At 43.6% G+C, this 17,466-nt stretch overlaps 1 protein-coding gene across 6 annotated transcripts in view; it reads right to left on the minus strand.

The window, feature by feature from the left end:
- Window positions 1–10,474, minus strand: part of LOC115144126 (integrin, beta 4) — a 33,019-nt gene extending 22,545 nt beyond the window's left edge. For 2 of the 6 annotated variants that reach the window (XM_029684876.2, XM_029684874.2), the window contains exons 1-10: window positions 10,227–10,463; window positions 3,800–3,885; window positions 3,492–3,574; window positions 3,307–3,402; window positions 2,407–2,611; window positions 2,208–2,304; window positions 1,822–1,993; window positions 1,274–1,537; window positions 933–1,022; window positions 671–793 (exon numbers count right to left, since the gene is read on the minus strand). In XM_029684876.2, coding sequence (XP_029540736.1) covers window positions 671–793; window positions 933–1,022; window positions 1,274–1,537; window positions 1,822–1,993; window positions 2,208–2,304; window positions 2,407–2,611; window positions 3,307–3,402; window positions 3,492–3,574; window positions 3,800–3,885; window positions 10,227–10,228 — 1,218 coding nt within the window. In that variant the 5' untranslated portion in view covers window positions 10,229–10,463. Of the gene's footprint in view, window positions 1–670; window positions 794–932; window positions 1,023–1,273; window positions 1,538–1,821; window positions 1,994–2,207; window positions 2,305–2,406; window positions 2,612–3,306; window positions 3,403–3,491; window positions 3,575–3,799; window positions 3,886–7,467; window positions 8,003–10,226 lie in introns of those variants that run through there. The other 4 variants (XM_029684875.2, XM_065002469.1, XM_065002470.1 and 1 more) reach the window with 4 other exon arrangements.
- Window positions 10,475–17,466: the final 6,992 nt, after the last annotated feature.

The raw sequence follows: 17,466 nt of genomic DNA on the forward strand, positions 1-17,466 counted from the left end.
AAATAAACATTTTCTTTAAAGTATAATATGTTGAAAGTTTTAATGTTACTGTCCCCACTACAACCCAAAATACTTAAATACATTTTGGTATTGAAACATGTAATTGAAATACTGTAGAATTCCATTCATTCCTATGGAGGGCTGCTTCTTCTGGGGAGAACCAATATGGCCGACCAGTGGCTCAAAGCCTCTCATTGGCCAGTACACAGGATCAGCAATAAAGGGTTTGTATACAAAGATTGCCATAATTTTAACATTGTGTCATGCTAGCTGTGTGTGTGTGTGTGTGTGTGTGTGTGTGTGTGTGTGTGTGTGTGTGTGTGCGTGCGTGTGCGTGTGTGTGTGTGCGTGTGTGTGTGTGCATGCGTATGTGTGTTGAACTATACATATAAGAATAGCAAAATAACAAACATTTGACTAACTGGGGCCATTTATTTGGTCCCCACAAGGTCAAATGTTATTTCTAGGGGGTTTAGGGTTAAGGTAAGAATTAGCGTAAGGGTTAGAATTAGGTTTAGGATTAGGAGCTAGGGTCAGTTTCAGGGTTAGGGAAAATAGGGAATAGGGAAAATAGGATTTTGAAATGGGACTGAATTGTGTATCCCCTCAAGGTTAGTTGTACAAGACCGTGTGTGTGTGTGTGTGTGTGCGACATCTAAGTGTTTCTTACTATTTGTCCAGGCTTGACTTTGAAGGTTCCAGCCTGCGCAACACTGCCACTGTACGATAGGACCTGAGCTTCTATAGCTTTAGGCCTGTCCTCAGCACGGATGCTGATCTTAGAGCGGATATTCTGAGAGGACAGACAGAGAGCATGATTAGGACATCTGGCAATGCCTTCCGTAATAGCCCTTAGGGGATATGCATCAAGTAGAATCAAATTGAATTCATGTGTTCAATTTGCCACACCTGTAAAACAAGCCCATTCTCACCTCAAAGGCTTTCTCCAGGATATTGAGGATGTTAGCAGAGTCTTCCTGTAGCAGACCCAACTCAGCGATGGGGAAATACTCATAAAGCTTCTACACAGGGAGAACCCACAAAACATGAATAAGATATGTTTTATCTGCAATGCTACAGATGAGTTAAGAGGTATTTCAGGCCTCCCAGAACAGACAGTGGCTAAACTCAGTGGCCAAACCCCCATTACAGTAAGTATGATTGACTGGTGATGGTGAAAATAGGCATGATGCTGTGTTTTGTAGGGTTAGAGTAAGGTTCAGGGTTAGGGTCAGGGATAGTAAGGTAAGCAGTGACTCTTCCGAGTTCTTACCTGATAATAGGTAAAGGAGTGGTTTGTGATGGCGAAGATGGGGATAATGTTGTGTTTGCCCAGCAGGCGGACCAGGGTGGGCACAGAGGGGTAGTCCTGCCTGGTGTCCTCTGTGTATTTCCCCTCGGGGTCCAGGTGGCACTGCTCGTCGTTGCGTGGCATGATGCCCGCCAGCACGTTGGCACCGTCCGCCTCGTAGTGGAAGGCCGACTCGGTGGAGAAGACCAGGAGGTGGGTGGCATGGCTACGCCAGCCGATCTTTTCCTGGAGGGGAGGAAGAGGAAAGAGACAGAAGGAAAGAGGGCGAGAGATACGGTTGGAAAAAGGGGAGACGGAGAAGAAAAGGGGTAAGGAGAGAGTTCTATACACGTGTAAGGAGGCTCTTAAAGAGTCACACAGAGTGGTGCACGACAGTTAACCAATCAAACAGCAAGCTTCAACTAATTAAACATCCCAGACGGGACAGCAAAGATGGTCGCCTGTGTCCCCTAACCACAAGACATTGAATGGTAATATCCGTCTCAGTAAATCTAACTCTATAGTCCTACCCCGCAGACTGCAGCCTGCAGTATGGCGTCGAAGCCCCCCTCTGGAGCGTCCAGGTTCCCTGAGATCCTCTCCTTCTGCAGCTTCTCGGTGAAGGACCGCAGGTCAGGGGTCAAAGTGATCACATGACGGAACGAGAAGGGAGGGTCGCTGTTGGGCCAAGGCTTGGCAAGTCTGGAGAGAGGGAGGGAGGGAGAGGAAGAGGAGGAAAGGGGAGGGAGAGGGGGTCGGGAGCAAAATAGATAGAAGGACGGGCCATGAGTATGAGTAGTGTATAAATGCAGATATTTTGGTACCGTAGTAATGTTTACTTTTGGGTCTAATGTGTCTATCTGTATCTGGATGCGTGGCTGTGTAGAGAGGATGAAAATAGTTTAAAAATTATTACTTGGATGGTCTCATGTCTGTCTGAGGCTCCACCACTTTGTCCACAAACTTGCCGAAACCGATGGTGTAATCATCAGACAGCTTCCCTACCAACGCAGCTGTATGGGGAACAGAACACATCAGTACCACAGACTACTCCAGTACTACAACACTGAGGTCAATGGGGTAACAATCAGACTCATCGTTCACCTGGAACTTACCCAGCTCAGCACCCATTCTCTTGAGGTTGTCCAGGTCGTCCTCCATGGAGTTGGAGAAGTCCATAAGAATGTAGAGGTCCAGAGGTCCTTTAGCTGGTTCAAACACCTCCATCTCGATCTCCCTCTCCTCCCCTGGCAGCAGAGTCATAGACATCTCCTGAGGAGCTACCTGGGACTGCTTCAACAGCATGTCGATCTGCTCGTTCTATAGCGGGAGGGAGGGAGGGGTGTGTCATATCAGGTATGTAACATGGGGGACAAAGAGAAGTGTCTCCAACCTCAGCAAAAAGCACACCTTTGCTTGTGAGCACACCTTGCTTGTCAGTACACCTTTGCTTGTGAGCACACCTTGCTTGTGAGCACACCTTGCTTGTCAGTACACCTTTGCTTGTGAGCACACCTTGCTTGTGAGTACACCTTTGCTTGTCAGTACACCTTTGCTTGTGAGCACACCTTGCTTGTGAGCACACCTTGCTTGTGAGCACACCTTTGCTTGTGAGCACACCTTGCTTGTCAGTACACCTTTGCTTGTGAGCACACCTTGCTTGTCAGTACACCTTTGCTTGTGAGCACACCTTGCTTGTCAGTACACCTTTGCTTGTGAGCACACCTTGCTTGTGAGCACACCTTGCTTGTGAGTACACCTTGCTTGTGAGTACACCTTTGCTTGTGAGCACACCTTTGCTTGTGAGCACACCTTGCTTGTCAGTACACATTTGCTTGTGAGCACACCTTGCTTGTGAGCACACTTTTGCTTGTGAGCACACCTTGCACATTCATCGTTCGGCTGCAGACCGTTCTGTACGACAGTATTACCGAGGTAGCCAGACGAACAGTCTAATGAAAACCGGTTAATTCATGCATCCGTGTAGTAAGGATTAGTGTCATGGTGATACTTACTCTTTCCATCGACATGCTGCTTTTGGCTGTCACCGCGCTATTACAGCCACGGCTTATGATGTTGTCATGAAGGTCGCAGCGGGGACCATCAAAGATCTGTACGCAAACACAAACATGGGTCACACTAAATATTTGTGGCGGGTAAGCGGTGTCTGTGGGCAACTTGAGTAGTGGTTTCTTCTCACCTCATCTGGACAGTAGGCACAGCCCTTCCCTGACTGAATACATTCTGAACAGGTGCTAGCCCTCGTAGCCAGACAGTGATTCACTATTGGACAGAGAAGCATAGCAGGAATATCTGTGTTGACATTTAGCATCAGTAGAATTCCAAATGAAAAATACGATTTGATTTTCAGTTAGAGATGACTCAACCTATTGCTCAACTGCATAAACAAGACGGGGTCTATCGACATATTAAAATAGCCAAAGAAAGAGTCAATACTGTAGTAATACGAGACACACAGTAACAATCACTTGATTCAATAATTCTCACCTTTTTCAGCGTAGCAACTGGCTGTGAGGACAGCAAGAAGTACAACCCCCACCAAGAGATTTAATGTCCATCTCCCCATCTCCCTCCTGCAACACACACACACAGTTTATGACCTTTCAACTTTCCCCACGGGCTCGACTACACTGATCTCACTCGTTTGGAGAAGTTAAGGCGATCCTAGATATGTGCCTAAAGCAACTTGGAGAGGTCAGGTAAGAGTATCATCAAGTTGACTCAAAGAGCCTCATCAATTAAAGAAAGTTGACTTTCAGCCTCCAGTATTGCCTCCTGTGTTGCATTATCTGCCTCCTGTATTGCATATTCCTCCAGTGACCTCAGTATCTGGTTATTCCTCTACAGAAATATTATGGTGTAACCCAAACCATCTGGCCCTGGTTGGCTCAGGTCTCTCTGTGGGCTTACCGCAGAGACCTTACACTTCTACAGAACAGAGAGACACTGTGAGCCATCCACACATTCAGAGAAGGATCTGTGCTCAGCCTATCTGCATGATCAACTAACTTCCACACTGAACACTCCTTAAAGGGAAAATCCACTCAAAAAACAATATTTTGTATTGTTTTCATTAGTCCACTACTGATACACTTTTGACATGTCAGCAGTCAAGTTTTCAAGATATTGGACTTTCAAGAAGCAAAGTGTCACTGTGCACTTCATAAAACATTGTTGGATTGTCTAAACAGTGGACTAATGAAAAAAATACTAAAATACGGATTACCCCTTTAATAAGCAGATGTAACGTCGAACGAAAAAAACATCCCTAGCACATCAAACAGATGGAAACTAAAGGCAATTTCACCCTCTATCCAGACAGAGCCAGCTATATCCTGCCATACCCTGACTGCAGCACACAAATCCCTTTTATGTTGTCCATATGCCAAACTAAAGACAGATCCTCCACAGCCAAACTTCAGACAGCGGGAGAATCAGCTTGTGAAAACGAGTTGGGACATGCATGGTGAAATGAATTGCAATTGGGAAGCGCTGAAGTGGAACTGTGTGAGATATTCCAGGGGAATGTTCTTCCAGACAGCAGGAGAGACATTGTTTGATGTGAACGTTGTGTGAAAGGAGCTGCAGTCTTAAACAGTAGTAGACAGCAATCATAGACACGGGAAAACACACAGATTTTCTCCACAGGGAATCTTACATTTGAAGTGAATGCTGACAGAATGTGCTCATAATTGAATCAGAGGAGAAAGAGGGTTTTATGATCCAAATCCCCCCACCCCCACCTCACCCACTATTTTGACCATTGACTCACCGAACAGGAATTTCACCCCAAGGCGAGAAACTGACCCAACCATCACAAAAACAGAGCAGGAAAACACAGGACCTGGCACTTACTGTAGTGTAGCACCTTATCGTGAACTTGAGCTGCCTACAGGTGTGTGTGTGCACGTGCGTGCGTGTGTGTGTGTGTGTGTGGGGGTTTCCGGTATTACCGGTCACATTTATCACTGACCAGGTTGAGTAGGCTAAGAGAGAAAAACAGAACCAATGATATCTTCACTGTGAGGAAGAATGTAAGGTCCATAAAGATCGTCCGTTAACTACTGTTAAACACAGCCACATCAAAGAAGAACAATGTCTAAAGTTGAAGAGACTTTCTCATGGAGACAGTTAAAAGTGCTAAGAGTTTGAGGGGAAAAAAAACAATAAAGTTGTGCTTGAATTTACCTTGGTCTAAATGAAAAAATATAAGGGCCTCCCGAGTGGATTAGAGGTCGAAGGCACTGCATCACAGTGCTTGAGGTGTCACTATAGAGCCAGGTTCAATCCCAGGCTGTGTCACATCTGGCTGTGACAGGGAGTCTCATAGGGCAGCGCACAATTGGCCCAAAGTCTTGGGGGCTTTACTTGGCTCATTGCGCTCTAGCGACTCATTGTGGCAGACCAGGTGCCTGCAGGCTGACTTCGGTCATCAGTTGAACTGTGTTTCCTCCGACACATTGGTGCCGGGTGTTAAGGAGCAAGGATTGGCGGGTCATGTTCTGGAGGACACATTGACTCGACCTTCGCCTCTCCTGAGCATGTTGGAGAGTTGCAACGATGAGACAAGATTGAGAAAAGGGGGTTAAAAATGAACAAATATATGGACCCCAGAAAGTTGTGACTGTAACAGCTAATAGGTATCCAAATAAACAATAGTACCACTGGGTGAGAACTGGTTGAATCAATGTTGTTTCCACATAATTTCAACTAAAATATTTTATGTGATGACATTGAATAAACATGGAAAACTGATTTGATTTGCAAAAAATAGTCAACGTAAGGGATTTCAACTTTGAACCTAAATCCAAAGATATGTTGAAATGTTTATGTTGATTTCATGTTAGTTGACAACTCAACCAAATGTAAATTAAAAACTCTACGTTAAAATGACGTCTGTGCCCAGTGGGAGATGTATAAAAAGACAGATTCAGAATGTAAAGACCGAAAGAGAGAGAAAGACAGGGGAAAATATTTTTAAAAACACATGAATCATTGCTAGCTCAGTAGTTATTGCTTTAAATAACATGCCCGGCGGCCAGGTGAACATACCGACAAAGGGAGGGGCCCTAAACCGTTATGACATCATTAGGGAGAGTCACGTCAGTCAGTGACAGGGAGCACAGCCAGGGCCTTCCATGAGACAGCTAGGTAAATCAACCCTCAACTACACACCTGGAGCACTCAGTCAGCCCCGTATAAAAACACAGTTACTAAATTAACACACCATCAATCCATCTAAGCCAGGCAAATACATCTGACCAGGTAAACACATGTGGGAACAGCTATCTGAGAGTGCAAGAGTGGGAGAGACGTCCAGGACCTTTTCTCGGTCTGTGGGTTTTCATTCTGCTGCAATCAGAACGAGAGTCCCTTGTGGTCTGCACTGTCACAACGCACACTGTAATTTCCCTGTAAATCTAGTTGGTTCTATGTGACCAGAAAGGGAACGGGACTCAATAGTAGTTGGTGGGAAGAAAAAAAACACACATTCTGCAAGAAGAAGAATGTTGTTAGGCAACAACGTTTCTTACAAGCCATTCACAAATATGGTTTGATTGCAATAAAATACATGAAATGCTTCTTTGTATCCCTTCGAATCAGCATAGGGTTTTCAAATGTATAAATCCTCATCTCTAAGGGCAGGTGGATACCTGCAAAAAGAGCCTCTATTGTGAGTTCATTTCATCTGCAAAACTGAATTCTTCTTCCATAACCGTCTTCACTTGTGTCACCTTTTGGTCTTAATATGGTTCACTATAGAGGAATGAGACGCAGAACAACGTCAGAGGGACAACAACAAAACACCTTGTAAGAAGTCGAGCTACAGACTCCTACTCTAACTTACTTTAGTGATCCTTGATTTGAGTGACATACACTCTAATAAAAAACGCAGGTCGTAGACATTGTAAAGTGATATGCTTTAACTATCTTATCATGCACAGTCCTCTGCATGCTTGCTGCCTCATGGCCAGGACTTCCATGCCCCCCCACAAGACATTTCTATAGGACTCTAAGAAGGATAAATAAAAGATAAATATAATAAAAAGAATTTGGCAATACTCAAGTAGATAAGTAGTGGTAGATCAGTGAAAACAATGGGCACAATTATTGAGTTTATACCAATAGTTAAAGAGATTACTGATCAAACAAACCTCTTATGGCTGCCTTGCCCAATCCAAGTCCAAAAGTCTGACCAAAAAAAATAAGGAAAAGCTTAATCCTCTTTTCTTTAACTCTCCACTCTTCTGTAAAGTTAGTATCCACCTGCGTCTGGGGGGGAAACCTCCTTTACGAGCCTTCAAGTCCAAGTTCCACGTTTCCAGGAATCTCTAATGCTAGTGCACAGGAGAGAAACACACTTCTACTTTCGCCCTCTCTCTCTCTCTCTCTCTCTCTCTTTCTTTCTTCCTTCCTTCTCTGCTCAGCTCCGTCAAATATTGACTCCTATCCCCTTGAACCTGGAGGTGAGGCGCCCGTGTGTGCGCGTGAGTGTCACAGTCTTGAAATGAGAGAGAGACAAGGGAGAGTGAGAGCCACCGAGTGTGTTTGTGTGAGCATGTGAGTGTAAAAATATGTGTGCTGAGATTTGATCCCTCCTCTAACTTCTAGCACCCACTCACACTCTCTCCCTGTCTCAAGCTCAGGTAAGTAGCTAACAGTATAGATAACTCCCTTCCTCTCCCCCTATATGTCACCTGGCGTTTTTACTTTCAAAGCTCCACACCTCTAAATGAGGCCCCCCTCCCTGCTACATTCCTTCCAGGCTGGGCTCACCTGTGTGGGCTTGAGCCTGGCGAAGCTGGCCCCTCCCTCTGTGGCCCAATCTCATGGGAGTGGCAGAGAACAGAACACTGTCTGGAGGCTACGGGAAACAGTCACAGTCAAAAGTACACAAAGAGCTGGAGTGCAGTACTGGACTTGCACATACCTCCGTGTGTGTGTGTGTGTGTGTGTGCGCGCGTGTGCGTGTGTGTGTGTTTGTGTGTACAGAGATTAGCTTTCCCTCGCAAATATACAAACAAACTCACTTTAATTAGTGACATGATATCACACAGCGCAAGAACATTTAATGAACTTGAAACGCACAAACACACACACACACACACACACACACAAACACACACACTCCTAAACTGTGCGTGCAGCTGGAGTAAATGAGATGGAAAAGCGGGCAGTGCAGTAATGTGCATTCCTGGGCAGAGACCAGAGAGAAGAGGGGGAGCAGAGGGCACTAGACCCAGTCACCATGCCCACCTGGCACACTGCCCTCTCTCTGGGGCTAACCTCTGACTGTGTGTGTGTGTGTGTGTGTGTGTGTGTGTGTGTGTGTGTTTGTGTGTGTGTGTTAAAGAAGAGTTGCATGCACTTTCATGCACTGTGAAATATAGTATATGTACATATGACCACATTATAGTATTTTACTGCCATCAGCTCTATTGAAAGAGTTAAAGGCATGAACTATGTGCTGTGTCTGTTACTGTTCACCTTGGAGGGGATATGAGCTCTGCCCCGACCAGACCACAGACCAGCTGTTAAAGGTTACACAGCTCCTGTGGCTAGACCTGCTCTTACTGGAGATACCACTGTCCAGTGTCCACACATAGCCCATGAGACGCAGATCAACACCAAGACAGTAGATCTATGGGGTCTTAAGACTCAGGAGACCGAGACTCTCTGATCCACAGGGGACTGAAAACACATCAAACAGGCTTATTCAGCAATTAGAGAGAACAGGCACTGCATCTCATAGAGTACTCAGACTCCTGTCTGGCATACTATGACTCATAGGTGATAAAACAGCCTTTTCCACCACAATGGACTGTTTGGAAACGACATCATTAAAACAGAACACAGCCATGCTCATATCAACAAAGTTTGGGTTAAACAATGGTTTAGTCCTCTCCAGAGGAATAGAAATGTTGCAAAAACACCACTCCCTTCTTCCCTCCCTCTCTCTTTAGTTTTTGGCAATGTTGCCAACACAAACATCACTTTGCCTTAGTTTTTGATTGAGGGAGTTATAGGGTGTCGCTTTCCTACAACTTCTTAATTTGTGCAAGGGTTCTAGCGTCAGCAGCAGTAGGAGGGTGTTCTTAATCTTGAACAATGCTTTCAATATTACCAAGACATTCATACGAAAAGGTTTACTGCAGTCCAGTATACGTGTGTAAGTACTTATTGTGCATATTATTGCAGTATACCTGTTACTTTCTGGTGTTGTACAAAACCGGCTTGACATGAATATTAGACCCAACTATCACAAAGCTCTGACACATACATGGAAACTTCAAAGGAGACCCACTGGATGCCTGCAGGAAAGCCAGCCCATGGCAGGCTAATGTGGCGGTAACAGGGAACTTGATAAAAGGATGTTGGTTTTGTGACACACCCTTACACTCTTCTCATATAGGGCATAGCTGCCAGGCAACCCAGTAACCTCTAACCTCTAAGATTTTTTTTTAAACAACTTTATAAAAGCATGATATTGAATGCCCAACAAAAAAAACATAAAAAGGCTATACTAGTTGTAATATATAGGCCTACTAGACTAATTGTATGCCAGCTTTCTCAGAGAGATGTCTAACAAACACGCATGTGCTTTAAAGCTAAACGTTAAGCGACATCCGGATTCTGACTGTGCCCTGTTTGTCGAAATGACCGCTGCGGGTGGCACTCCCAATGCCAAACATTTAGACATGCCAAAAGCACACTGGAAGAAAGAGAAAAAAAAGAAAAACTTATCTCCCTCAATGTCGGGGGCGACGACATTCTGTAAATAAATATTTGACACTTCAGTAGCATAACTGTAGCCTAGTGGGCCCTTCGTTGTCGAAAAGTAGGTGCTTTTTGAATAGTGCAAATTGATAATATAATTGAACATAATCAAACACAGATTTGAACAGATACTCACATTTGTTCCACTCTAAAAATGTTTGGCTGCACAACTTAGTTTGTTACCGATAAACACAACTCGTCCGTTACCGATGGCAGGTGGTATTGGCGCATACGGGATGCGCGTGAATCATGATATTGACAGGCTTCGACGACATTTAGCCTACCATAGTCTATTTTACACCAATCCAGTCAAAATGTCATTGCGTACAGAATGTCCAAGTTTAGAGCTTTTTTGGGAGTCCCCAAAACTGTCCCCAACTCCAACTCTCGCGCTCTGTGAAACCCACTGTCTAGTGCCAACCTCGGATTTCCATGACAAAGGCGCCCGTTCTTAGATCATTGCACTTGCTCAATAGTCTTTGTGTGGAACTTTTTTCAATAAAACGGGTACAAAGACTGCCAATGCGACATTTGGTCTGTTCTCGGAGGAGTGGAACACCCATTCTTGAAGCTATAGGCCTAGGGTAAATAAGTGCTTGGTGTTTCAGTGCATTTTGTCCAAACATGGACTGAACATCTCTTAGACCAGTAGCTAGCCTGTTGTTATGTAGGATATTTAGCTTTAAAAAAGGATGTCTTACCCACAACATTTGGCGTGGATAATGTTTTAGACAATTCGACTTCTTATTCACTGAATACATTGTGAGTCAACCCTGTGTCAGTGCACCGGATGAAAGGTCTTATTTTTCAGGCAGTGTTAAGGCCGGGTCAGCACTTAGCTGTACATTGGGTGCGTCTCGTGACTCACCTGTGTGCAGAAACACGCACACACAGTTCCAAGGACAGGCACAGCTCAGCCAAAAGTGTGTGTGTGTGGGTGCGCGCGTGGTACAGACGTATCTCAGCACACTGCCAACAGAGGGGAGATTGAGAGAGGGAAAGGAAGAAAGAGAACCCCCCCCCACACAAATAACAATACTGATAACAGAGGGTAGGAGAGAGGGAAAGGAAGAAAGAGAACCCCCCCCCCACACACACAAATAACAATACTGATAACAGAGGGTAGGAGAGAGGGTGAGAAAGAGAAAAGTAGTAACAATTGTTTTTGCACAAGCAGAAGAAAGTTTAATGACATATTGAAACTCATACTGTTTTTATTTACTTCTGTTCCTAGTTCTCCCGACTCCACTCTCATCTGGTTTTAGTGTTCAGGAGTATCTTGGGAAGCCGAGCTAGTGATGGGATGCGAACCAGAAGTGCTTGCCAGTGGCCCTGAACAACGTCTGTCATGACAGACATCTTCAATATTCATCGCTGACATTCCTGATAGACATATTCATATCTGGGCAGTGGGCCCTATAGCCTGACAAGCTGAAAGAGATGAAGAACACAGGAAACTCAGTCAATATAGACGGGTGGGTTGTTGAGCAACAAAAACAATCCAAGTGCAACAATGGAGAAAAACGGGGGTTGGCATAGAATCAAAGGATTGTTGACATAGTTTGACAACAAATTAAAGACATAAATACATTTGCACAAAGAGCACTTGATTGCTCTCAAATACATCATTAAAGTTGTTGGTTAGCTAGCTATCAATTCTTTTGCCATATTAGCATAGACATGACAAGAGTCAAAACAAGACATGGTATCAATAACAAGATACAACGAGACACTTACGATTCCCCACATGGTAGCTTCTTTTCATTGTTGCTAGCTATCTGACCATAACACAACGCGTGGACTTCTGCCCCATCACAGGAACACATTGTTGTCATGACATTGTCAGCTAACCCACAGCTATTCACTTAAATGTTTGTTCATTTGCAATGTCTCAAGGTTAGTCTGAAATGCCATGACAGGGAACATTGGATGTGTCTTAGTTATCTTTCATGGCTTCCTATGTTACCACCATATTGGCTTTCACTCAAAACTCCCCTTAATGAGTACAGGCCTCTGTACTCATCAAGAGACAAACCAGCCACTTGTGACATCCTCAATACACGTAGAAAGGATATTGGCACAGAGGTTAAAGCAACAACAACAACAATCCCATGACTGAAACTTTAGTCAATCTCAGATTGATTAACTTGGTCCCAGACAACCTCCCCTTTCAAGTAAGAAGGTCATGACCATCATGCTTTTAGGAAAAACTGCAAGTTTGTCCATTTCTAGTCCCCTTGCTTTGGGGGTCCGGGATCCTCCCCAGAATAATTTGTATGTAGATAGACTGAGAAGCTCAGTTCTGGGGACTTTTCAAAATAACCTTCTACTCCAAAATGAATGAAAATAAAATCATGCTGACACCATCTAAAATATACTTTCCACCTGCAGAAATAGGTCCAACAACATATTGGTAAAAATTGTAAAAATTATTTTAAAATATTGGACCATGTATATAGCCTATGCATGATCTATATTATCAGATGTGCTATTATCAATAAGCATTATCACCGGTAGCCCAACTGATGAAGCATAGTGGCTATACAATGTAAATAGACTGAAGCGTGGGGTTTGTCCATCTGCATTTAGCCCATTGGACACAACGTCCTGAATAATATATTATGAATAATTATTATTTAATTATACATGATTATTATTCAGTTTCTATGACAAGGTATGTCATTGCCCTTTTAAGACGACATTGCCCCTTTAAGAGCTATATTGTAGTGATTGATGGGAAGTTAGGCTCTTTTTACTCTGATCTTTTCGACTCGTACAGTCAAAAGAAGAAAAACTTCCGACTAATTTCGTTCATTTGAGTCAGTAATGCCCAGAGCGCGCAGGACCCATTACCGACGAACTGAAAACTCGAAAGAGTCATGTTGCTAAGAGTCTCCCGTTCACATGTCGTTCAAGCATAGGGTGGCTTATTGGAGCTGTCATTTGTGATTTATTTATTAACGTGTGCTTTAAACAGTGTACATTTGTAGATTGCTAGGCATACACATGAGATTATTTCTTGATACATTTGAGACGAGATCTAGCTGTGGCTGCTACAGGACTAGAGTGTCCTCTTGGATTGCATTGCTTGATTGCTGTGAGAGTGATAAACGATTCGTTTTCGAGTTAGAGTTTGTTGAGCAAAGGCTGTGTATGTTTTGGTTCTACAAAGCTATCCATCATAACATTAAATAATCAATTGCACAATGCGATCAATTATCAGTTCTTACGGTATTTGTATTCTCTATCTACCGTCATGATCTATTTTATTGCGCGCATATGTAAAACGGTGTTCGGAGCACGTCTCTGGAGCATGTATTAATCCTGCTATAAAACACATTGTGGCCGACACTCGCAGGTCAAACGTATGAACGAGTCACTCAGAAAAATGAATCATGACTCTCAAGTCATCAACGACTCTGTTGCTCAGCTGCGCCTAAACCAGTGGTTCCCAAGCAGGGGTACTAGGACTTCTGGGCCTACTTGAGTAGACCTACTGGTAAAATGCACGAGGGGGTACTTCAGGGATAGGCCTACTCCAGGCAGAGCAGAATTCAGTTGATGGTAAACTAACCGAAAAAGGTTGGGTACCACTGGCCTAAACCATGCTTGAAACTCCGGTTGTAAAACTGCGTTTGTAAAACGATGCCACATGCGCAATTGAAGGATTATATAAATACACGTGGTGGCAATGTGAAACTTGGATCCCCCGATTTTGTTTGAACAAATGCCAAAAATGCTATCAAAATACATTTGTCAAAGCTGCTTTTAAAAGTGTTTTTCCGCGATTTAATTAAAAACGGTTGTGTATTTAATACTTGTCTGAATACATATTTCCTTCCTATGGCTCCCGAAATTTGAATTCGCCTCGAGAGGATTATCCCTGTAAAATATGTGATCACATATCTTGGTATTAAAGTTAGCAAAGATCAGAAAGAACGGGCCAATTTAAATTTCTTTCCTATTGTAGAGGAAGTTGGAAAGATATTTAACTCCTGGTTATTAAGAGATCTTTCTTTATCTGGACGTGTACTTATATCACAATCTGAAGGTCCAGATGAGTTTATACCTCCCTTGCCTTGGATGTTCCTCTGTCAGTAACTAAAATGGTTGATACTAAATTATTTAACTTCATATGGAGGAATAAACCTTATTATTTAATAAAAGCGGTACTATGTAGCACCCAAGGTGAGGGAGGGTTGAATGCTCTGGATATTAAAACCTCTAATATAATATTTAAGATTAAATGGAAACAAAACTATTTAAGAAATAAGGATTGCATTTGGAATATCATCCCTAATTTAATATTCCAACAGATTGGTGGTCTAGAATTCTTACTCAAATGTAACTTTGATTTGGGTAAAATACCTATTAAACTTGCAAACTTTCATAAACAAGAACTTCTAACTTAATGTAAATGTAAAAACAAAAAAGCAATACGCACCCTAAAAGTATTTAACAAATAGAAAATTAATCTTGATATGTAACACCCCTGTCTGTTAGGTTTATGTACTCTTGTTTCTATACTTCTGTTTTTTTGTATTTGTTGTGTTAAAAATAAAAACTTAAAATAAAAACAATAAAAGGAATATTATCTTGCGTAGAACACATGAAAACAAGCCAACTAGGTAAATATGCCAACTATTATAACTATGGAGTTGTCGGATTTTGTTTTAATAACATTGCACGTCAAAAATAGCAGCAAATAGTACTTGGCCTATCCACTGGGTACTGGAGAAGACCCACGAGGTCTACTGGTAAAATGCACGAGGGGGTACTTCAGTGGTAGGCCTACTGCAGGCAGAGCTAAATTCAGTTGTTGGTAAACTAACTGAAAAAGGTTGGGTACCACTGGCCTAAACCATGCTTGAAACTCCGGTTGTAAAACTGCATTTGTAAAACGATGCCACATGCGCATTTGAAGGATTATATAAATAAGTGATAAAGTATATCGGCTTTCAATTACTGTGCCAAGAGCTACAGTAGGCTATACTGCTGTCTGAGTTGAGCGCCGCTGTGGTGCGCATTATATACTATTTGATTCCCTTCATCTGGGAAGTGTCATCAACAATCATGCATGTCAATTCAGTGCACGCAGCTTAACAGAGAAAATAAACTCAGTAAAAAAAGAAACGTCCCTTTTTTAGGACCCCATCTTTCAAAGATAATTCGTAAAAATCCAAATAACTTCACAGATCTTCATTGTAAAGGGTTTAAACACTGTTTCCCATGCTTGTTCAATGAACCAAAAACAATTAATGAACATGCACCTGTGGAACGGTCGTTAAGACACTAACAGCTTACAGACGGTAGACAATTAAGGTCACAGTTATGAAAAATTAGGACACTAAAGAGGCCTTTCTACTGACTCTGAAAAGCACCAAAAGAAAGATGCCCAGGGTCCCTGCTCATCTGCGTGAACATGCCATAGGCAAGCTGAAAGGAGGCATGAGGACTGCAGATGTGGCCAGCCAGGGCAATAAATTGCAATGTCTGTACCGTGAGACGCCTAAGACAGCGATAAAGGGAGACAGGACGGACAGCTGATCATTCTCGCAGTGGCAGACCACGTGTAACAACACCTGCACAGGATCGGTACATCCGAACATCACACCTGCGGGACAGGTACAGGATGGCAACAACAACTGCCCGAGTTACACCAGGAATGCACAATCCCTCCATCAGTGCTCAGATTGTCCGCAATAGGCTGGGCTGAGGGCTTGTAGGCCTGTTGTAAGGCAGGTCCTCACCAGACATCACCGGCAACAACGTCGCCTATGGGCACAAACCCACCGTTGCTGGACCAAACAGGACTGGCAAAAAGTGTTCTTCGCTGACAAGTCACGGTTTTGTCTCACCAGGGGTGATGGCCAGATTCGCGTTTACCGTCGAAGGAATGAGCATTACACCGAGGCCTGTACTCTGGAGCGGGATCGATTTGAAGGTGGAGGGTCCGTCATGGATTGGGGCGGTGTAATACATCATCGGACTGAGCTTGTTGTCATTGCGCGCAATCTCATCGCTGTGCGTTACAGGGAAGACATCCTCCTCCCTCATGTGGTACCCTTCCTGCAGGCTAATCCTGACATGACCCTCCAGCATGACAATGCCACCAGCCATATTGCTCATTCTGTGCGTGATTTCCTGCAAGACAGGAATGTCAGTGTTCTGCCATGGCCAGCGAAGAGCTCGGATATCAATCCCATTGAGCACGTCTGGGACCTGTTGGATCGGAGGGTGAGAGCTAGGGCCATTCCCCCCAGAAATGTCTGGGAACTTGTAGGTGCCTTGGTGGAAGAGTGGGGTAATATCTCACAGCAACAACTGGCAAATCTGGTGCAGTCCATGAGGAGATGCACTGCAGTACTTAATGCAGCTAGTGGCCACACCAGATACTGACTGTTACTTTTGATTTTGACCCCCCTCCCTGTTCAGGGACACATTCCATTTCTGTTAGTCACATGTCTGTGGAACTTGTTCAGTTTACGTCCCAGTTGTTGAATCTTATCTTCATACAAATATTTCCACATGTTAAGTTTGCTGAAAATAAACGCAGTTGACAGTGAGAGGACGTTTCTTTTTTTGTTGAGTTTGCAATATTTGAGAATACTTTTATTTGGGAATACTTTTCGCGAACAGACATGTTTCTAGACACGCTTCTGTCTGTTTAAGGCTGTCATCTCCAAACCAGCCCGGATGTACAGATCTCAAAAACGACCTCTCCAGAAACCTTATGACAGATATCCTTCGCAGTTACGAAGAACTTTAACCCCTGGGGTATGGTGGTGGTTGACAAGCACTCAAGTCTATTGGTGATATGGTGATCTGTTGAGTGTAAGCTGATCTGACTTCCTCTAGTAGACGACTCCGATTCTGAACTTTGACCTCCTACTGTGCTTCAGAAGACTGCGGGGCGGGGCGGTGTGTTATCGTTCCTGCTGGATGGAATTAAAGTCCGATAAAGAGAGGGATGAAAGAAAAGGAAGAGGTGAAGGATGGATGTAAATCACAACCGCATCTGGCCACATAAATTCCCAAAGTGCACAGAAATAGATGGACGGAAAGAGGGGGAGAGAGAGAACGTGGGTAGTGGATAGAAAAGAGACAGAAGGGGAAAATTTAAAGAGAGGAGAGCGAAATGAAAGGGAGACAGCGAGGCAGAAATTCCTCTGGCCAGATTCAGGCCAGTGGCTGCAGTCAATAGATCTGGAACACAATAACACACAATAACATTCCTTAATTTCCTGGACATAACATTCAAAGCTTTAGAGAACAGCATGAAAATAATTGTATGATCAAATACTACTTAGATCTTATGTATAAAATACAGTTTGTTGAACCCAAGACGACCGAACAAGAATGGACACACACTCCAA

This window comes from Oncorhynchus nerka, linkage group LG16 (assembly GCF_034236695.1).
Source record: "Oncorhynchus nerka isolate Pitt River linkage group LG16, Oner_Uvic_2.0, whole genome shotgun sequence".
Lineage (NCBI taxonomy): Eukaryota > Metazoa > Chordata > Actinopteri > Salmoniformes > Salmonidae > Oncorhynchus > Oncorhynchus nerka.